The sequence below is a fragment of the Micromys minutus genome, assembly GCF_963924665.1.
Source record: "Micromys minutus genome assembly, chromosome: 25".
In the NCBI taxonomy this organism is placed as follows: Eukaryota; Metazoa; Chordata; class Mammalia; order Rodentia; family Muridae; genus Micromys; species Micromys minutus.
The window spans coordinates 2,930,361-2,949,034 of NC_137960.1; the positions used below are offsets into that span (position 1 = coordinate 2,930,361).

At 52.9% G+C, this 18,674-nt stretch overlaps 1 protein-coding gene across 1 annotated transcript; it reads left to right on the top strand.

The window, feature by feature from the left end:
- The first annotated feature begins 913 nt into the window (after positions 1 to 913).
- ABHD16A (abhydrolase domain containing 16A, phospholipase) lies at positions 914 to 16,126 on the top strand. Its single transcript, XM_080937668.1, has 20 exons — positions 914 to 1,092; positions 2,010 to 2,066; positions 2,670 to 2,736; positions 3,178 to 3,264; positions 6,065 to 6,150; positions 7,902 to 7,975; positions 8,074 to 8,196; positions 11,819 to 11,933; positions 12,024 to 12,125; positions 13,534 to 13,597; positions 13,846 to 13,895; positions 14,125 to 14,248; positions 14,404 to 14,508; positions 14,676 to 14,739; positions 15,024 to 15,080; positions 15,169 to 15,231; positions 15,340 to 15,416; positions 15,497 to 15,595; positions 15,681 to 15,727; positions 15,827 to 16,126. The coding sequence occupies exons 1-20, from the start codon at positions 961 to 963 to the stop codon at positions 15,908 to 15,910; spliced, it is 1,677 nt and encodes a 558-aa protein (XP_080793794.1). The 5' UTR covers positions 914 to 960; the 3' UTR covers positions 15,911 to 16,126.
- Positions 16,127 to 18,674: the final 2,548 nt, after the last annotated feature.

Sequence of the window (18,674 nt, forward strand, 5' to 3'; positions counted from 1 at the left end):
CATCAGACCCCATTACAGATGGTTGTGAGCCACCATGTGGTTTCTGGGAATTGAACTCAGGACCTCTGGAAAAGAAGCCGGTGCCCTTAACCACTGAGTCATCTCTCCAGCCACCAACCCTAGCACCATGACCGTGGTTTCACTATATAGCCCTGACTGGCCTGGAACTCACTACACATGTAGACTAGGGTGGCCCGAAATTCAAGAGAACCATTTGTTAACACACCCATCTCTTTCTGCCTCCCAAGTGCTGGGATTAAAGGCATGTGCCACTACACTGGGCGGATTACTTCTTTCAAAAACTGTTTTTAAGAAAGAAATAGGATTCAGGCTGGAGAGATGGCTCATTGGTTAAGAGCACTGACTGCTCTTCCAGAGGTCCTGAGTTCAATTCCCAGCAACTACTTGGTAGCTCACAACCAACCGTGATGTGATCTTGGCACCCTCTTCTGGCCTGCAAGCATACATGCAGACAGAACACTACATAATTAATAAATAAATCTAAAAAGGATTCTTCTGTAGACTTCTTTCTGCGTCTGTCCGTTCCTCTGTGTGTGTGTGTGGGGGGGGGGGAAGATCTCAGGGCTTTCAGCATGTTAGACAGTGTCCTATCCTTGAGCTACAAATCCAGCCACTAGCCTCTTTTCTTGAAGTTCTTGTCAAATGCTCCTACTCCCACCAAGCGATCATACCAGAACATGCTGACATTGACGGAAATGGGGTTTTAAAAGCTTTAATCTCAGCTCTCGCCGTTCAGAACGCCGCTGACAAACTGTAGACTTCTCAGAGCCGAGCTCCGACTGAGCGGAACGCTCCTCTCGCAGCGAGAAAGTCAGGCCGGACCCTGCCACGGGCCGAGCCGGTACGTGCTGACGTCACGCACGCACGCAGCGCCCAGGAGGCTACGGGCGGGGCCGGCGGGGGACCTGAGGCCGAGGGACAGCGGCCGGAGCCGGGGCTATGGCGAAGCTGCTGAGCTGCGTCCTCGGTCCCCGGCTCTACAAGATCTACCGGGAGAGGGACACGGACCGGGCCTCGTCCAGCGTCCCCGAGACTCCCACTGCCGTCCCCGCCGCCTCGTCCAGCTCCTGGGTGAGTTGAGTTCCCCCCCGGCGGAGAGCATGGTACGGTCCTAACCGCGCTGGGCTGTGCTCGCCCGGCGCGCCCACTGTGGGAAACGGGGGAGCCCGCTTGTCAAGCGGCGGTCGCGCAGTCCGCTTGTGGGCGCTTCCCGGCTCCCTCCCAGTCACGCAGGGCCCGGCCGCCGCCTCTCTTGACGACTTTGGAGGAACTCTTCCTCACGCCCACCACCACGCTTGCCTTTTCTCCCCTCCGCGTCCCCTGCATGGCTGGTCCCAGTTAAGTCTGGAGTTCCCTGCGCGCACTGACGGTTTTTGCCCACCTACTCCCAATGTCTTCCCGAGGCTCTTTCTCTTTAACCTGACTTTACAGTTTCAAAAATGATTACAACGTGTCATGTTCCCACTTGTGCGCCTTGTACCCCCAAACCTAGCCTGAAAACCAGGGTCTTGCTTTCAGGGTAGTTGTTTGCCCTCCAACAGTTTTTTTTTTTTTTTTTTTTATTAGTTGTAAATTATGTTTAGGAACCTTTCCAAAGTGCCAACATTTAGCCACATTCTTCTGAACCGAGTTATGTCAAATGCCATTTCTTCCATGTTAGAATTATCATGGAGTCTCTCATTTTCCCTCTTACTCCTCTCCCTCATATTAACACAATCATATCTATATCCGGGTTTTGGAGGAAAAAAAAAAAAAAGGACCAGTTTTCCAAATGGTGCTTTCACTTTTGGTCAAGCCTAGCACCCTGTGATTGTTTTCAGGGTCGGGGTGAATTGTCAGGCTAGGGGAGTGAAGCCTCAGTAGCAGAAGGAATATCCCAAGAGAAATGGCCAGAGAGGCTAGAACCAGGTGGCACACGTTAGGGCTTCTGGAAGGGAGCAAGGGCCTGTCAACTGGCAAGGTCTGTAACAGGCCATCTGTTTTGGCAGGATACGTATTATCAGCCTCGGGCCCTGGAGAAACATGCAGACAGCATCCTGGCACTGGTAAGTCAGCTCCAGCACCTGCCAGTCAAACCCAGCTGCTGCCTCCACTTTACCCCTCTCCAGCCTTGGAGAAGGCAGCACCACAGGAGGTGAGGGTGTTCTGGGCTCCGCACAGCAGAACTTGCATAGATGACCATTGTATCCTAAGTTCAAACGGTTGGCATTCTTCCTTAAGAATTCCTCCTTATGTAGCATAAGCCTTTTCCAGAGCAGGTTGAGCCCCGAGAATAACACATTTACTCTTGGGACCATCTGCAGGTCTCTGAGTCCTGCAGTCCCCAGTGACCTTTCCTCCGTGGCAACTAACCTCTTTGGCTGCAGAGACAGCTATTCTCCCTGGCAGAGTTCCTATGGTGATGTTTTCCCATCTCTTGGGGACAAAGCCTGGGACTCTCTTGAGTGGGGCCAATTGTGGAGGCTTGGAGAACTTGAGTAGACAGAGAGGCTGGTGTTTTCAACTCGATGAAATTGTGTCAGCCTCCTCCATTGTACTCTAACACACTGTGTGTCCCTACTGTGTGTGTGGTGTCAGAGGCCAGGCCTGGGAAGGGCAGAGCAGTGTGTGTGCACAGGCGTACTGACTGCCTGTCTCTGTCCCTGCAGGCTTCAGTCTTCTGGTCCATCTCTTACTACTCCTCTCCCTTCGCCTTCTTCTACTTGTACAGGAAAGGTCAGTGCACTTTCGAAGGTGGGGTGGAAGTGGACAGGTCACTGGCCAGAGAATCCGCTCCCTGAAGGGAAGGGGGTCCCATGAGAATGGCGAGTTTGACTTCTCTCTTCTACCCCGAGTCTTTTTCCTCTAAGCCAGTGGTTCTCAACCTTCCCAATGCTACGACCCTTTAAGGCAGTTCTTCGTGTCCTGGTGACCCCCAACCATAAAACTATTTCATTGCTACTTGATAATTGATTTTGCTACTGTTATGAGTCGTATTGTAAATATTTTTTGGAGATAGAGGTTTGCAAAAGGGTTCCCAACGTGCAGGTTGAGAACTGCTCTTCTGATAGAATGGCCAACCCAAAGACTGGTGTGGAGTAGAGGTTGTGGACAAGCTGGGAAGAACTGCTCAGCGGTCCTGTGAGACATCTTGTAACTGTCCCTCTTCCCTCCCAGGTTACTTGAGTTTGTCCAAAGTGGTGCCATTTTCTCACTATGCCGGGACCTTGCTGCTACTACTGGCCGGGGTGGCCTGCCTCCGAGGTAGGTAGAGAGGAGCCAGTGTTTGCATCTGTAACTGGATAAACATTAGGAACTTTTTGCAGGGGGACTGGACAGATGGCTCAGAGGTTTAGAGCACTGACTGCTTTTCCAGAGGTCCTGAGTTCAATTCCCAGCAAGCACATGGTGGCTCACAGCCATCTGTATTGGGATCTGATGCCCTTTTCTGGTGTGTCTGAGGACAGCTACAGTGTACTCACATACATTAAATAAATAGTTTTTTTTTTTTTAAGTGAAGGAAAAAAAGAACTTTTTGCAGACCCAGTTTTCAGCTGGCCCCTGTAGGAATAACAGAACAGTCTAAGGTGTGAGCTCTTCCTCGGACGCCTTACATCCTCCACTGCAGGTCAGCAGCGTACACGAACAAGAATACAGCACACACCACCTAAACCTCAGTTGAGACAGCAGGGGCTGCAGACTTTACATGCACAGAGATAACACAGTGTGACCACACTTGGGGCACTGCAGCGGAGTGCAGGTCACAGCGCACTGTTGGGTGGAAGACGTTCAGTTTTCACTTGAGAAGGTTCAGAAGAAGCATGAACATGTGTCCTCTACCCCAGACTCAGGTAAGAGTGAGGTAGAAGTTGAGTTCTGGGCTATCCTGGGCTACATAGTGAGCCACTGTCTCAATAGGTGAATAAGATCAGAACACAGGCGTGTGTATATGGTGAGACCCAGAACACAGGAGTGTGGTTCTCTCAAAAGCTGTTGGATGCCCCTGGTGGGAGATGACTCTTTTCTTTTTTTAACTTTATATCCTGACCACACTTTCCCCTTCCTCTTCTCCTTCCAGTATTTTCCTCTCTCATCCCCATCCCCATTTACTCTCCCTCCCGTTCTCTTTAGAAAAGGAGAGGCCTCCCATGGATATCAGCCAACCTTGGCATATCAAGTTGCAGTAAGACTAGGCACATCTCCTGTCGAGGCTCGATGAGGCAGCCCAGTTAGGGAAGAGGAGTCTAAAGGTAGACAGTGTAGGCAGAGCCAGCTCCTGCCGTCACTGTAGGAGTCTCACAACTCTAACGAGACGTGCAGAGGGCGTAGGGCCAGTCCCATGCATGCTCTCTGGCTGGCAGTTCAGTCTCTGAGCCCCGTGGGCCCCGGTTTGTTGATTCTGTAGGTGTTCTTGTGATGTCCGTGAGCCCCCTGGCTCCATCAGTCCTTCCTCCCCCTCAACAGGATTCCCAAGCTCCACATCATACTTGGTAGAGTCTCTGCATCTGTTTGCATGGGTGGCTGGGTGAAGCCTCTCTGAGGACAGTTACGCTAGGCTCCTGTCTGCAAGCATAGCAGAGTCTCATTAACAGTGTCAGGGGTGGGCTCCCCCTCATGGCATGGGTGTCAAGCTGGACCAGTCATTGGGTGGCCTTTTCCTCAGTTACTGCTCCATCTTTAGCCTGAACATCTTGTAGGCGAGACAAATTGTAGGTCAAAGGCTTTGTGGCTGGTCGGTCTCCATTGGCAGTCTTGCCCGGTTACAGGAGATGGCCAGTTTCTTTTTTCTTCTTCTTCTTTTTTTTTTTTTTTATTAATGCGTGTGTGTGGGTGTCCCTGAATTTGCTTATGTGTATCACATGTGCAGATTGCTTCAGAGGCCAGTGGATGTCATAGCCTGCACATTTAGTTGTTGGCACCTGTGAGCCAGCAGGTGTAGACATGAGGAACTGAACCTGTGTCCTCTGCAGAAGCCATCTCTCCAGCTCCCTATTTGTGTTTTTAACTGTATGTTGTCTGTAGATAACAGGACTATAGGTGTTCCCTACCACACTCTGCTGCATTTGCATTTACATTTTGGCATAGACGTGAGCTCCACGTGAAACACTCTTGGCTTGAACGCTTGTTTGCTCACTTCCTACCTCTCAGTTTTTCGTTCAAGTTCTGGAGGTCCTGATTGTTTCTCTTACCGTCATCTCATGTTTGCTGGTTTGTGGGGGGAGAGAAGAGAGGAGGGGCATCAGTCCTGACACCGGGGTTGGCACCAGGGCAGAGGTAGGGAAAACGCCAGGAAGAAAGCCTGCTGTTAGCAGGGGAGTGGTAAGGTTGCAGACTGTTTTAACTTGGGGGAAGGTGATCTGCAAGATAAGAGAAAGAAACTACCAGACCACCCAGCCCTTGGGAGGCTGAAGTCGGAGAATTGCTGAGAGTTCTGGGCCATCCTAGCTTGTATAATGAGTTGTAGGCCAACCTGGGACACAGAGTAAAACCATGTTTCAAAACAAAAGAAATAAACCGAAGAAAGCAGTGTCGGGTGTGGTGTGGTGGTGCATGCCTGGAATCTCTGGACGTGGGAGGTTAAAGCAGGTGATTCTTGGGCCAGACTTTATGACATAATGAGCTCCGGGCCAGCTAGAGTCACATAACGAGACCAAGTTTCAGACAAAAACAACAGCATCAAAACCCAGGGAGGGCCGGTGAGACGGCCGAGCAGGTGCACGGGCTTGTTGCACAAACCTGGTGACTGAGTTTGGTCCCTCCAAGATCCCAGTGGGAATAGAGAAGCGACTCTGATATCCACACACACACACACACACACACACACACACACACACACCTACACACTCACACACACAATGTAATAACAACAATAATGCTAATTAAAACAATAAACCTGGGACTCAGGAAAAGACTCCAGAAGCCAGTTGCTGTGTGTAGGAAAGAGAAGTTCTGTTTCCCACATAAGAGGTCCTGATTCCTCCTCCTCCTGGGGCCTCCTGCTCTTCTCTTAATTCCTAGGCATCTGCTCCCAGTTTCCCTGACAGTTTCTGTCCTCTCTCTCTAGGCATCGGCCGCTGGACCAACCCCCAGTACCGACAGTTCATCACCATCTTGGAAGCCACACATAGGAACCAGTCTGCAGAAAACAAGGTGAGAGGTTCTAGAGAGGGTGTCTGTGTGTCTGCTGCACCCTGCCGTGCCCTTTCTGTGAACTGTCCTTCCTCCCCGCTGCCATGCTCAATCATACACACACAGAAGCAGCCGCAGCCTTGAGAGGCTCTGTCCTTGCCTCTTTGCACGCCTCCAACACCACACTGGCTTTAAGGCTGGAACAGGATGGGCAGGTGCGTCCTGCCCTGTGCCCAGCAGCAGACAGTGCCAGCAGGGCACAGTGTCCTTTAAGCTGTGCCAGGTCTGCTGTTACTGGAGGGTGATTATCTTTGTGGGGCGGTGAGGCTTCCCGGTGTGAGGGGATCACACAGCCATGGTCACCATGGCCTCACTTGGTCATGCACCCCGTCAACGATTTACAAGGCTTTGTCATCACACTGCGGGGCACAGGCACTGTGTGGGCTGTACACACCCTTTCCGGCCCTCTCAGCACCACGTGAGGTGGCATGGTGACCCCCAACTTTACATCTGTGGAAAGGGGAAAGAGGAGGCTAAGTGGCTGCTCAGAGTGATTAAGGGCGGACCTGGCACAGGCTCCAGGAGAGCCTGGCTGAAATGTGCCTCTCCATTTCATTCCTAGTTTTGGGGTTTTTTTGTTGCTCATTCTTAGGCAAGTTATTTTTTGAAAATGTCAAACACATTTCTGTGGCAAAAAATAAAAATAATTCTCAAAATAGAGACCTTGGAGCTCTGGGTGTGGGGGAGAACAGTGGATTATGAAGACGCAGCCCTACTGCCCACAGCATGTGGCCCAGTGCAGTATGGAGACGCGGCACAGATGGTTCCCAGGGTAGCCCTGGCCCTGGATGTTCTGATAACAGGGAGTGGCACAAGGGGCTGTAAGAAAGGAAAAGAATCTACTGTGGGCATGAACGCCTGCCTGCCTCTCAGTCATGGGACCATCAGTTTGGTGTGCTACAGGATTTCTCTCTCTCTTATCCGTCCCTTCCTACCTTCCTTCCTTCCTTCTTTCCTTCCTTCCTTATTATTTTCCCCAAGATAAGGATGGTTTCTCTGTACAGCCCTCTCTGTGCTGGGCCCCTCTCTGTAGACAGGATGGGAGGTCATATAACAGCCGCCCCTCCCCCTCCCTCATCTTCACGTAGAAGCACTGCCCTTGGGTTGGATCAGCCTTAGATATTTCTGTGTTTTGGGTTTTTTGGTTTTTGTTCTGTTTGGTTGGTTGGTTTATTTATTTGTTTGTTTTCCAAGACAGGGTCATGCTGTGTAGTCCAAGATTACCTGGTATTTCTGGTGATCTTCTTGCCTCCTGGGTGAGGTCACAGTGTATGCTACCAAAACTTGTCCTGGAAATAGGATCTCAGTCCACATCCCAGGCTGGCCTTAAATTTCACTATGTATCCCAGGCTGGCCCCAACTTGCAGTCCTGCCTCTGCTTCTGAATGGTGGGATTGGCAGGCATATGTTGCTAGGCCTGACTTTTTAACAGTTTCTTGGTTTCACTGGGAAATTGTTCAAGCACCCTACCCAGCTTTAGGTTTTCAGGAGAGCAGGGTTAAGAGTTCTGGAGATGGGTAGATGAGCTTAGTGGTGGGGACAGCTGCCTTGTGCCCATGTTGTGGTCATAATAGACCTTTCCATTTAGAGGTGAGAGGGCGCTGACTCCCACCTGGTCTCCCTGTGATGTGGGGGCATCCTGCATAGGGAAGGTGGCTGGGCCCCTCCCCCCTTGGCTCTCAGTTCTCCGTTCCTTTGACTTCTCTCTACAGAGACAGCTGGCCAACTATAACTTTGACTTCAGGAGCTGGCCAGTAGACTTCCACTGGGAGGAGCCCAGCAGCCGGTGAGGCCCCCGCTACTTACTCCTCCCCTTCCTTGGCATCATCTTCCCACTCTGAGTCTCAGGCCTACTACTTGTGACTCTGGTTTTCTTTTCCTCAGGAAGGGGTCCCGAGGTGGCCCTTCCCGCAGGGGTGTGGCCCTGCTTCGTCCAGAGCCTCTGCACCGGGGAACAGCAGACACATTTCTCAACAGGGTCAAGAAGCTGCCCTGTCAAATCACCAGGTAGGAACCTGGGGTATGGGAGGCCAGCTGGGGTGAGGGGAAACAGACCAAGGCCCCTGGACTGCGAACTTGGATGCAGAGTAGCTGCTACTTGTGGGGCCTACTGCTGTTTGCTCTGTCTCCTGTGGGGAAGGCTCTGTGAGGCCCGGGTCTCAGGGGAGCACATGGAGAACCAGATGCCAGTGGGCCTGCTGATGCAAACCTCGCAGCATCTACAGAGGTGCTGCAGTGGAGAGACATCCTTTTGCCTTTACTGCACAGGGCAGTCATTTGCTCACTCCTGTGTAGAATTGTCCATCTGATTAGCCTGCCTCACTGGGATTGTTGAGATGAACTAGCTGTATCTTAGGGTTTTACTGCTGTGAAGAGACGCCATGACCACGGCAACTCCTACAAAGGACAACATTTAATTGGGGCTGGCTTTCATGTTCAGAGGTTCTGTCCATTATCATCATGGCAGGAACATGGCAACATCCAGGCAGGCATGGTGCTGGAGGAGCTGAGAGTGCTTTTTTTTTTTTAAAGATTTATTTATTTTATGTATGAATACAGAGTTGCTGTCTTCAGACACACCAGAAGAATGCATCAGCTCTCATGTGAGCCACCATGTGGCTGCTGGGAATTGAACTCAGGTCCTCTGGAAGAGCAGTCAGTGTTCCTAACCACTGAGCCATCTCTCCAGCTGTTCTACATCTTAATCCACAGGCAGCAGAAAGCCACTGTGAGCCACTCTGGGCATAGCTTGAGCATCTGAGACCTAAAGCCCACCCCTATAGTGATGTACTTCCTCCAACAAGGCCACACCTCCTAATAGTGCCACTCCCTGTGGGGTCATTCCTATTCAAATCACCATAGCTGCCAGTTGTTTGTTTTTTGGTTTTTGTATTTTACCTGCCAGCAAACTCAGTGGTGGGTGTTGACACAGTCAGACTGGCCTTGGACTCATAGATCCCACCCGTCCTTGCTGAATACTCACCTTACAGCAGCAATGCAGGTTCTAGAGCACCAAGGAAGGGGTCTGACTTAGCTTTGGCTGTTGACATCCTGGTTTGATCCAAAGGGAAAGCAGCCAAGGGTTTCAGAGGGATTGCTGGAGGGAGGTGCAGTGAGGCCGGACGCACGGCTAACCTCTCTGTATGAGCTCTCACACTCAGGAATATCTGTGGAGCTCCTTGGCGTTATCTCTGCCCTGACAAGAGTGTGACCCAGTTTGGTATCTTTCAGGCTACAGATCTTTATAGAAGTATTTTCATGGGTGGTTTTCTGTTGTTGTTTTGTTTTCCCCACCCTTTCCTGTGTCCCAAACAGAAGACACAGAAACCTGGTATTCTTATTAACAAGTTGTAAGCCTCAGCTGAGCAGGTTCTGAGCTGTTATAACTGGGCTAGGCTACTAATGACCACATAAATGCCCCATTACTAGCCAAGTGAGTGTCGCCCTGCTTGTTCTGTTCCATGTGTGTCCTCAGGACCAGCTTCTTCTGGCCATGTGCTCATAGTCCACCTGCCTCTCCACTCCTCTGTCCTCCTTGTGGTCTCTACCTGCGGCCCCACCCTGTCGAGACTGTTTCACAGTACACCGCAGTGCCCATAGCCACACGGCCCCAGGACTCAGCATCTGAATACATAAGCACACCAGATGAGATATGTCCTCATGCAGTCCAGGCTAGTCTTGAATGCATGGTGTAGCTAAGGCTGGCCCTGAGCTCCTGATCCTCCCATGAGTTAAAGTATAGGTGTGTGCTATCATACCTGCCTCATTAGTCTGGAAATCACTTCAGTGAGTTAAACCATTTCGTTGTTTTTAGTGGTGCTGGGGATAGGACCCGGAGTTTTGTGCACACCAGGCAAATGCTCTGCCATTGAGCAGTTACCACCTGGTCCATTTGAGGACTTAGACTTCTCCATGCATTTATTTGTGTTTGTAGTTAGGGCACTCCTATGCCATGGCACACTTGGGGGGTCCTCCGTCTACCACGCGGAACCTGAGGATTGAACAAGCTCAGGGTGTCAGACCTGGAAGCAAATGGCTTACCCAGCAAGTCCTCTTGTTGACCCTAGAACTTTTAATAAGTTGTATTTTTATGCATTAACAGAATGATATTTAATAGTTGCATTTATTTATTGTACCTAGAAATTATCTCATAAAACTCAAGACATATCCAAGCAGTCCCTAATTTGCCAGTTTGAGTTTGGATTCTTTCCCTGGCCTAGTGATGGGCAGTGTGCTCCCTGGTGTCAGTGATGGCAGCGTGCTCCCTGGTGTCAGTGATGGCAGTGTGCTCCCTGGTGTCAGTGATGGGCAGCGTGCTCCCTGGTGTCAGTGATGGCAGCGTGCTCCCTGGTGTCAGTGATGGCAGTGTGCTCCCTGGTGTCAGTGATGGGCAGCGTGCTCCCTGGTGTCAGTGATGGCAGTGTGCTCCCTGGTGTCAGTGATGGCAGTGTGCTCCCTGGTGTCAGTGATGGACAGTGTGCTCCCTGGTGTCAGTGATGGCAGTGTGCTCCCTGGTGTCAGTGATGGGCAGTGTGCTCCCTGGTGTTAGTGATGGGCAGTGTGCTCCCTGGTGTTTGTTAGTGATGGGCAGTGTGCTCCCTGGTGTCAGTGATGGGCAGTGTGCTCCCTGGTGTCAGTGATGGCAGCGTGCTCCCTGATGTCAGTGATGGCAGCGTGCTCCCTGGTGTCAGTGATGGCAGTGTGCTCCCTGGTGTCAGTGATGGCAGTGTGCTCCCTGGTGTCAGTGATGGGCAGCGTGCTCCCTGGTGTCAGTGATGGCAGCGTGCTCCCTGGTGTCAGTGATGGCAGTGTGCTCCCTGGTGTCAGTGATGGCAGTGTGCTCCCTGGTGTCAGTGATGGGCAGCGTGCTCCCTGGTGTCAGTGATGGCAGCGTGCTCCCTGGTGTCAGTGATGGGCAGCGTGCTCCCTGGTGTTTGTGATGGCAGTGTGCTCCCTGGTGTCAGTGATGGCAGTGTGCTCCCTGGTGTCAGTGATGGGCAGTGTGCTCCCTGGTGTCAGTGATGGCAGTGTGCTCCCTGGTGTCAGTGATGGGCAGTGTGCTCCCTGGTGTTAGTGATGGGCAGTGTGCTCCCTGGTGTTAGTGATGGGCAGTGTGCTCCCTGGTGTTTGTTAGTGATGGGCAGTGTGCTCCCTGGTGTCAGTGATGGGCAGCGTGCTCCCTGGTGTTAGTGATGGGCAGTGTGCTCCCTGGTGTCAGTGATGGGCAGTGTGCTCCCTGGTGTCAGTGATGGGCAGCGTGCTCCCTGGTGTCAGTGATGGGCAGCGTGCTCCCTGGTGTCAGTGATGGCAGCGTGCTCCCTGGTGTCAGTGATGGCAGTGTGCTCCCTGGTGTCAGTGATGGGCAGTGTGCTCCCTGGTGTCAGTGATGGCAGTGTGCTCCCTGGTGTCAGGCAGGGTGTGAGCCTCAGCCCTCGTCAGCAGTTAGACAAGCACTCTGCCACTCAGCCGTGACCCTAGCCCTCAACTGGACATCTTACAGTGACAGTTACAGAAAAGCTTAGAAGACACTAGGCTCACCTTGCTCAGCACTGAGAGTCTGAATGCAAGGGCTGAGATGAATCCCTGGGCCCTGCTAGGGTTGGGGTTCACTAACTCATGTTCCCCACAGCTATCTGGTGGCGCACACCTTGGGGCGCCGGATGTTGTACCCAGGCTCCGTGTACCTGCTCCAGAAGGCCCTCATGCCTGTGCTGTTACAGGGCCAGGCCCGACTGGTGGAAGAGGTGAGGCCCCCAACCTGCTGCCGACCCCATCCTCTGAGGGATGTGGCCTCCTGCCCCTCGTGACCAGGTCTTTGCATCTCTCTTGCTCAGTGTAATGGGCGTCGTGCAAAACTGCTCGCCTGTGATGGTAATGAGATTGACACCATGTTTGTGGACCGGCGGGGGACAGCTGAGCCCCAGGGGCAGAAGCTGGTGAGAAGGGGCAGGGAGCCAAAGGGGGTGGCAGTAGAGATTCTGGGGCCCCAGTACTACAGGCTTCCTGTGGAACCACAGTTAAAAATGTCATTTCCCAGCTCCACCCAAGGAACTCTTCATAGGAAAGCTCTGAGGGAAGTAGGTGGTAGGAGGTAGCTCAGTTGGTAGAGTACTTGTTTTCAGTGCATGAAGCCCTGAGTTTCCCCAGCCCAGTATCTGGACTGTGTGCCCGTAATCCCAGCACCCAAGAGTAGAGAGAGGAGGACCATCTCAAGGCTAGGGCTAGGTAGATGGCTCCATGGGTGCAGTATTCACCATGCAAGCAAGAGGACCAGATTCTGATCTTCAGAGGCTGTGTAAAGCCTGATGTGACCACCCGTAGTCCCAGCATTCCTGTGGGAGGAGCAGGACAATCCCTGGGCTCTCTGCCAGCCTGGTGTATGCAGCACAGCACACACAACAAAGACCCTGCCTTGAAGTCAGAGACAAAGGGTGACTGGAGGTTTCCTTCTCACATCCACACGTGCATACAAACACACAGTTTAGGGTCTTGGCTACATGGTGAGTTTGTGGTCAGCCTGTGTCTCAAAAAGGAAGCAAAAGTTTAAAGATGAGAGCATCATAGCAGACTGGGGATGTCACTGTAATATGCACCCCAACAGAAGTTCATCACCAGCACCATCATGGGGGGGAAAGGATTGGTGTTTGAGTAGGGTTGTAGAGAGCTGCCTAGTGTTTGGGAAGCACACACAAAGCCAGGTGTGGTGCACACTGTCATCCTAGGGCTGAGGTGGCAGAGGCAGAAGGTGCTGACGTTTAAGGTGATCTGACACACATGGAGTTCAAGGCCTGACCTTATAGTAGATGGGATGGTGATGTAGGAGATTGAGGCAAGATTTTGAGTTCTAGGCCACCCTGAACTACCTAGTGAGACCCTACCTCAAGAAAACAGAAATGACATTTGACACAAGCAAGACCAGCCTGTGGTCTCTTTGTGAATTCTGCAGATGGGGTTGGTTATCGGTGCTCTCAAAGCTAGTGATGTGCTGCAGCCTGAGCTGAGCTCTTAAAGCCGCCCTGGTCTGGGGAAACACCCACAGCCAGGGACTGGGTTCTAGTGCTGGCTCTGCCCTCTGTCACCATCCCCAAGCTTCAGCTTGAACACCATATAGGGCAGTGAGAAGAAAAGTGTGCACATGGCTCTGGGTTCCACCCCCAGCTGTCCATAAGCCCCCTCATCCCATCCTATTTGTTGGTGGCATCCCAGGGGAAGTGGTCATTGTGCTGGTGGTCTGAACTCAGCTTCAGTGGTCTCCTGAGACCCTGCTGCACAGTCCCTTTGCCCGATATTGTATAAACTGCCCCACCCCAAAACCCTCCAGTCCTCCTTCTGTTTGTTCCCCAGGTGATCTGCTGTGAGGGGAATGCTGGATTCTATGAGGTGGGCTGTGTCTCCACACCCCTAGAAGGTAGGCAAGTTGTTCATACCTCTTATCTCTATCCTTTGGACCTGAATATGTCTCCTCCCACGTGACCTCCCCAGGTCTGACCTCCAGTTCATCAGGGTGAGGTCCAAGTCTCTCACTTCTGAGGAAATGTCCACTCCCTTCCGCCCTGTTAACCATACATTCCTTCCCTGGGCTGCCTGTGCTTAAGCATACTTGTCCTCCTGCCCCACCACAGTTGCATGACTCCCCTCCCTCTCCCTCTGTTACAGCTGGATATTCTGTCCTGGGCTGGAATCATCCAGGCTTTGCTGGAAGCACGGTGAGACCCTCTCTGAAGATCTGTTCTTTTCCAGAATCTGGTCAGCCATGGGAAGATGGAAACTGGTGCCTGTGACCTGGGTGCTGAGGAGCTGCAGCCCCTCCTCCCATGGCAGTCAGGGACACAATGGGTCACATGATCTGTGTTACAGGGTGGCTGCAGAAAGGGCCCACATTAGATAAGCTGTCTTCTGGCTGACCCCTCTCTGCTTCTGCCTGTCTTCCTGCAGGGGGTACCATTCCCACAGAATGAGGCCAATGCCATGGATGTGGTGGTTCAGTTTGCCATCCACCGCCTGGGCTTCCAGCCCCAGGACATTGTCATCTACGCCTGGTCCATTGGAGGCTTCACTGGTACCTGCCTCCCCTGCTCGCCCCTGCCCAGCAGATAAGAGCACAGGCTCGGGTGGCTTCCAGGGAGGGGTGGATGAAGACTTTTAGAGAGAGAGGTTGGAAGTGGGTAGGTCCTACATGAAGGGACCCAATCCTATTTCTTGTTCTGCTACTAGCCACTTGGGCAGCCATGTCCTACCCAGACATCAGTGCTGTTATCCTGGATGCCTCCTTCGATGACTTGGTGCCCTTGGCCTTGAAGGTCATGCCGGACAGCTGGCGTGAGTGCAGCTCCCAAGGGGTTCTTCCCAGGAGGGTGGCAGCACAGTTCTTCTGACTGGGGGCTGTCATTATGTGGGAGGAGAAGCAGGGCTTCCCTACCCAGTAGACGATGGGGACCTTTGTTAGCCGAACTCTTCATCTCTTCCATCACTGTGTCCCACTCTAGGAGCCCTGGTGACCAGGACTGTGAGGCAGCATCTCAACCTCAACAACTCGGAGCAGCTGTGCAGGTGAGGGTGGCCACAGTGCCCTGGGGTGCTCAGCTGTGCCAAAGGGAAAAGTGTCAGCAGGCGGCCACTGGCCCAACACCCAAGTGACCCTGCCACTACCCTAGCTAGCCCAACCCTTCCCAGGTGTATGAGACCCTGAATTTACTCACTCGTGATCTGGCAATGAAGTTAAGCCTGGTTACCAGGGCTAGACTGAGCCTGTGCCCTTCTTAAATCTGTCGCTCCTGCCTCAGCTGTGGCCTGGCTCTCTCTGAGCTCTCCCTCCCTGCTGCTCTGTTCTGAAGGTTCCAGGGCCCTGTGCTGCTGGTCCGGAGAACCAAGGATGAGATCATCACCACCACGTGAGTGCCTGGGTGCTGCCTTCTCTCCCACCTTTGTCCACCATGGACCCAGCTTCCTCCAACTAGGGTTAACTCTTGTCGCCCCCAGGGTTCCTGAGGACATCATGTCCAACAGAGGCAATGACCTCCTGCTGAAGCTCCTGCAGTTCCGGTGAGCTCTGTGGGATGCCAGCCTCAGTGCTCACAGCCACCTGAGGGAAGGATGAGGTCGGGCTGAGGCGCACTGGTTCCATTCTGTCCCACCTGTGCTCCTCCCAAGGTACCCTAGGGTGATGGCGGAAGAAGGGCTCAGAGCTGTGAGGCAGTGGTTGGAGGCCTCCTCCCAGCTAGAGGAAGGTGAGGTATCTGGAGGCTGGTGGGCAGGGCCAGGCAAGGAGAGGCGAGGAGAGCCTGCTGACGCCCACCCCGCCCCACAGCCTCCATTTACAGTCGCTGGGAGGTGGAGGAGGACTGGTGTGTGTCTGTGCTTCGCTCCTACCAGACAGAGCATGGGCCTGACTTCCCCTGGACTGTGGGTAAGGATGGCGGGCGTGGAGGGCTGCGGAGAGGGAAGGGACGTCCTGGGCGGAAGATCGGGGATCTGAGGACTTGTCTCCGCAGGGGAAGACATGAGTGCAGATGGACGGAGGCAGCTGGCGCTGTTTCTGGTGAGCTCAGGAGTTGGGGGAGGAGAGATCTCTGTGGGGTGGACTGGTGGGTTCTGGGGACGCTGCCCTGCACGTACGTGCTCCGCCTCTTCTCCTCAGGCCCGGAAGCATCTACACAACTTTGAGGCCACACACTGCACTCCACTCCCGGCCCAGCACTTCCAGATGCCCTGGCACCTCTAGGGACCACAGACTCTTCTGGAAGGACAAAGATGGGAGGAGACACAGGGGGATACTTTTGTGACTCTCTTCATGTTGCTGTCTGGGCAATGGGGACGTCCCCCTCTGGCCACTGTCCTGCACGTTCCCCTCATCGACATGGAAGCACTTCGCTTTCCCACACACCTGCATTAAATGAATGATTTATTCCTAATAATTAATAAAAGGTATTTTTTCTACTGTCTGGCTGATTGTGAGATTTTCTGGATGTCCAGACAGCTAGTGGCTAGGGCAGGGAGAGCCAAGCCCACAGGGGAAGCTTGGGAAACCCCACTCCAGCCAGCTTAATGTCTCTGGGCCTCAGCCTTATGGGCCGTGGCTGCCTGGGGTGTGGGTCCGAAGGCCTCTAGTTTACAGCTGTACTTGTGATATAGTTTTGCTGCCTCAGCTTCTCTCCTGAAGGTGCTTCCCCCACCTCCCATTTTCCTTTCTCAGCTTTCTCCACGAGGAACAGGGAGTGACTCCTGCAGCAAAGCAGCCCTGTGCCTGTTCTCGTCCTGACACCAAGTCTGTCCATACACCCTGTTTACAAGTCAGCAAACAGGAGTGCTTGGGCCAGTGGGGACCGAGGGCCAGGCACCAAGCCTGAGGAAATCAGATCCTCACGACACACACTCTGATCTCTGGACCTGTGGGATGGAATGACAGGCTGACCTCCTTCCCCTGGAAACTTCTCGTCAGGTGAAATTTCCCCAGGACACGCCTGGGCCACTGTTCAGAACAAGGCTCTGAACAGACAGCAGTGCTTTCCTTGTGCTTCTGACCCATGTGTGACCCTCTAACCATGGGGCAGAGCTGGGTGGCTCAGCTCAGTGACAGCACGCTACATCTTAGGAGGAGGCTATGACCAGGTTTGGGGTTGGGGGAGGGGAGACAGCTGTAGTTTCTGCCTTTGGCACACAGCAGGTGAAGAGCTGGTATGGCATCCTCTCTGCCCCAAGGAGGCAGTCTGTAGGGTGTCACCCTGCCACCTTCTAGAACATAAGGTACAGGTCAGGAGGAGCCCGTAGACATCTTAAGTGGAAGTAGTTGCTCACCATGTGGACTCCCTTACCCAGGGCTGGAATCTACTGCAGATCACTTTCCGTGTGTGTCCCCTCAGGGTGGGACACCTGGCTGGCTGCCCTTTCTTACCCTATAAACTAAGGCTCAGCAAGCTGAGGCAAAGTCAGCTGACATGTCCCCACCCCAGCTACTAGGGCCCTGCTGACACCAGGTGGGGCCTCCCTGGTACCCAGGCACCTGGGAAGCTCGGCCAATGGAGGGGAAGTCATCTCTGGAAGGATAGCTGTAAAAGAAAAACCAAAACCTGAGCAAAGGGGTGGTCCCTAAACCCTGGACAAGAACACCCCTTACCTTACTGTCACTGACCAGGGTCGGCTGAAGATTTTCTCCAAGCCCCACAGAAAATGTTTCCTTCAAAACTGTCAAAACTAAGCAAAGGACCTGGAGTGAAGGGCGCTTGAGGGTGGAGGCTCAGCTACTTCAGAAAGCTCTGTTTATCCCTACCTCCTTATGAACATCACCATTAACATTCAACTAAAAGCTGTTTCTCTGAGCAACTTCCCTCACAGAAGCTGGCTCTTCGGAAGCTGTCACCGTGGCCTGCCCCATGTGTCTGTACCTCTCCCTGTCTGTAGTGGCTCACATCCTGCCCCCAGACCCCGCGTAGTTCATCCCTTGGCCATTCACCTTCTGATATCCCTGTGACAAGGCCTAGCACTCAGCATGAATGAGGTCATCTGCTTCTGTCACCATGATGACTATTGCAAAGCCCTCTTTACCTTAGGAGAACCTGCAGGGAAGTCGTTGTCACAGACATGCCTGGGCCCTCACTACCCATCTCCAACAGCTGACAGAAAAGAAACAACCCAGTGGGGTGGCCAGGAGATGACTCACTGCCTCCAGACCACCCGGAGCTGGATTCTCAACACCCACATGATAGCTCACAACTGTAACTCCACACCACCTTCTCTTTCACAGGCTCGGGGCACATCCATGCATGCGAACTTTTTTTTTTTTTTTTTAATTACTAAAAAAGAAACAGGGGCTCTAGACACACTCCAAAGAAAGGTCCATCATCCCCTGAAACATTCCCAGGGCTATGGCCATCCCTGGCTTGTCTTGTGGTCCTGTCCTCCAGACTGACTCCTTTTCTCCCTTTGCAACAGGGACTCAACCTTCACAGCTTCAACATGTGTCCTGTGCACCGCTGGAGAAGGGCTCCTGACCTCTGTCACTGTGTTCTCGTTCTTTCAACAGACATCTGCATCTCCTAGCATTGGGTGCCAGATACTTCACCAGTCCTCCAACAACATTTTAAGTTTCCTCCCGGTTCTCAGAAACATAAACTCTCCAGCCACTCCCCTTCCCACCGCACCCCCACTCCCCAGCCATCTTTCAGGGCTTCTTTTCCCCTCATTGGTCTTCCTCTTAGTCCTGAAATGTGCTGATTTATGGAAAGTTCTGACAGTATGCAGGAGTTCGGGGTGGAGGTGGGGGACACTAAAGCAGGAGGCATCTCCTGTAGCACAATGTGGCTTAAAGAAAAAACAAAAATCTCAAGCAGGCAACCTGCCTAGGAAGAGGGAAAGGAACAAGCAAGGACCCCGGTCCCGGGTTCGACTGGAGGACACGCTTGCAGCGCCACGTTCTGTGGACGCAGCATCAACCCACTGGTGCCCTAGCCCCAAACCCGGTATCCATGCCTGCCAGTCACCTTCCGGAG

Excerpts from the sequence above, each read along its gene's own strand:
- ABHD16A (XM_080937668.1), top strand. The coding sequence starts at position 961 with ATGGCGAAGCTGCTGAGCTGCGTCCTCGGTCCCCGGCTCTACAAGATC. Across the intron at positions 6,151-7,901 it reads ACCAGTCTGCAGAAAACAAG|AGACAGCTGGCCAACTATAA; the intron begins GTGAGAGGTTCT and ends TTCTCTCTACAG. Across the intron at positions 8,197-11,818 it reads CTGCCCTGTCAAATCACCAG|CTATCTGGTGGCGCACACCT; the intron begins GTAGGAACCTGG and ends TGTTCCCCACAG.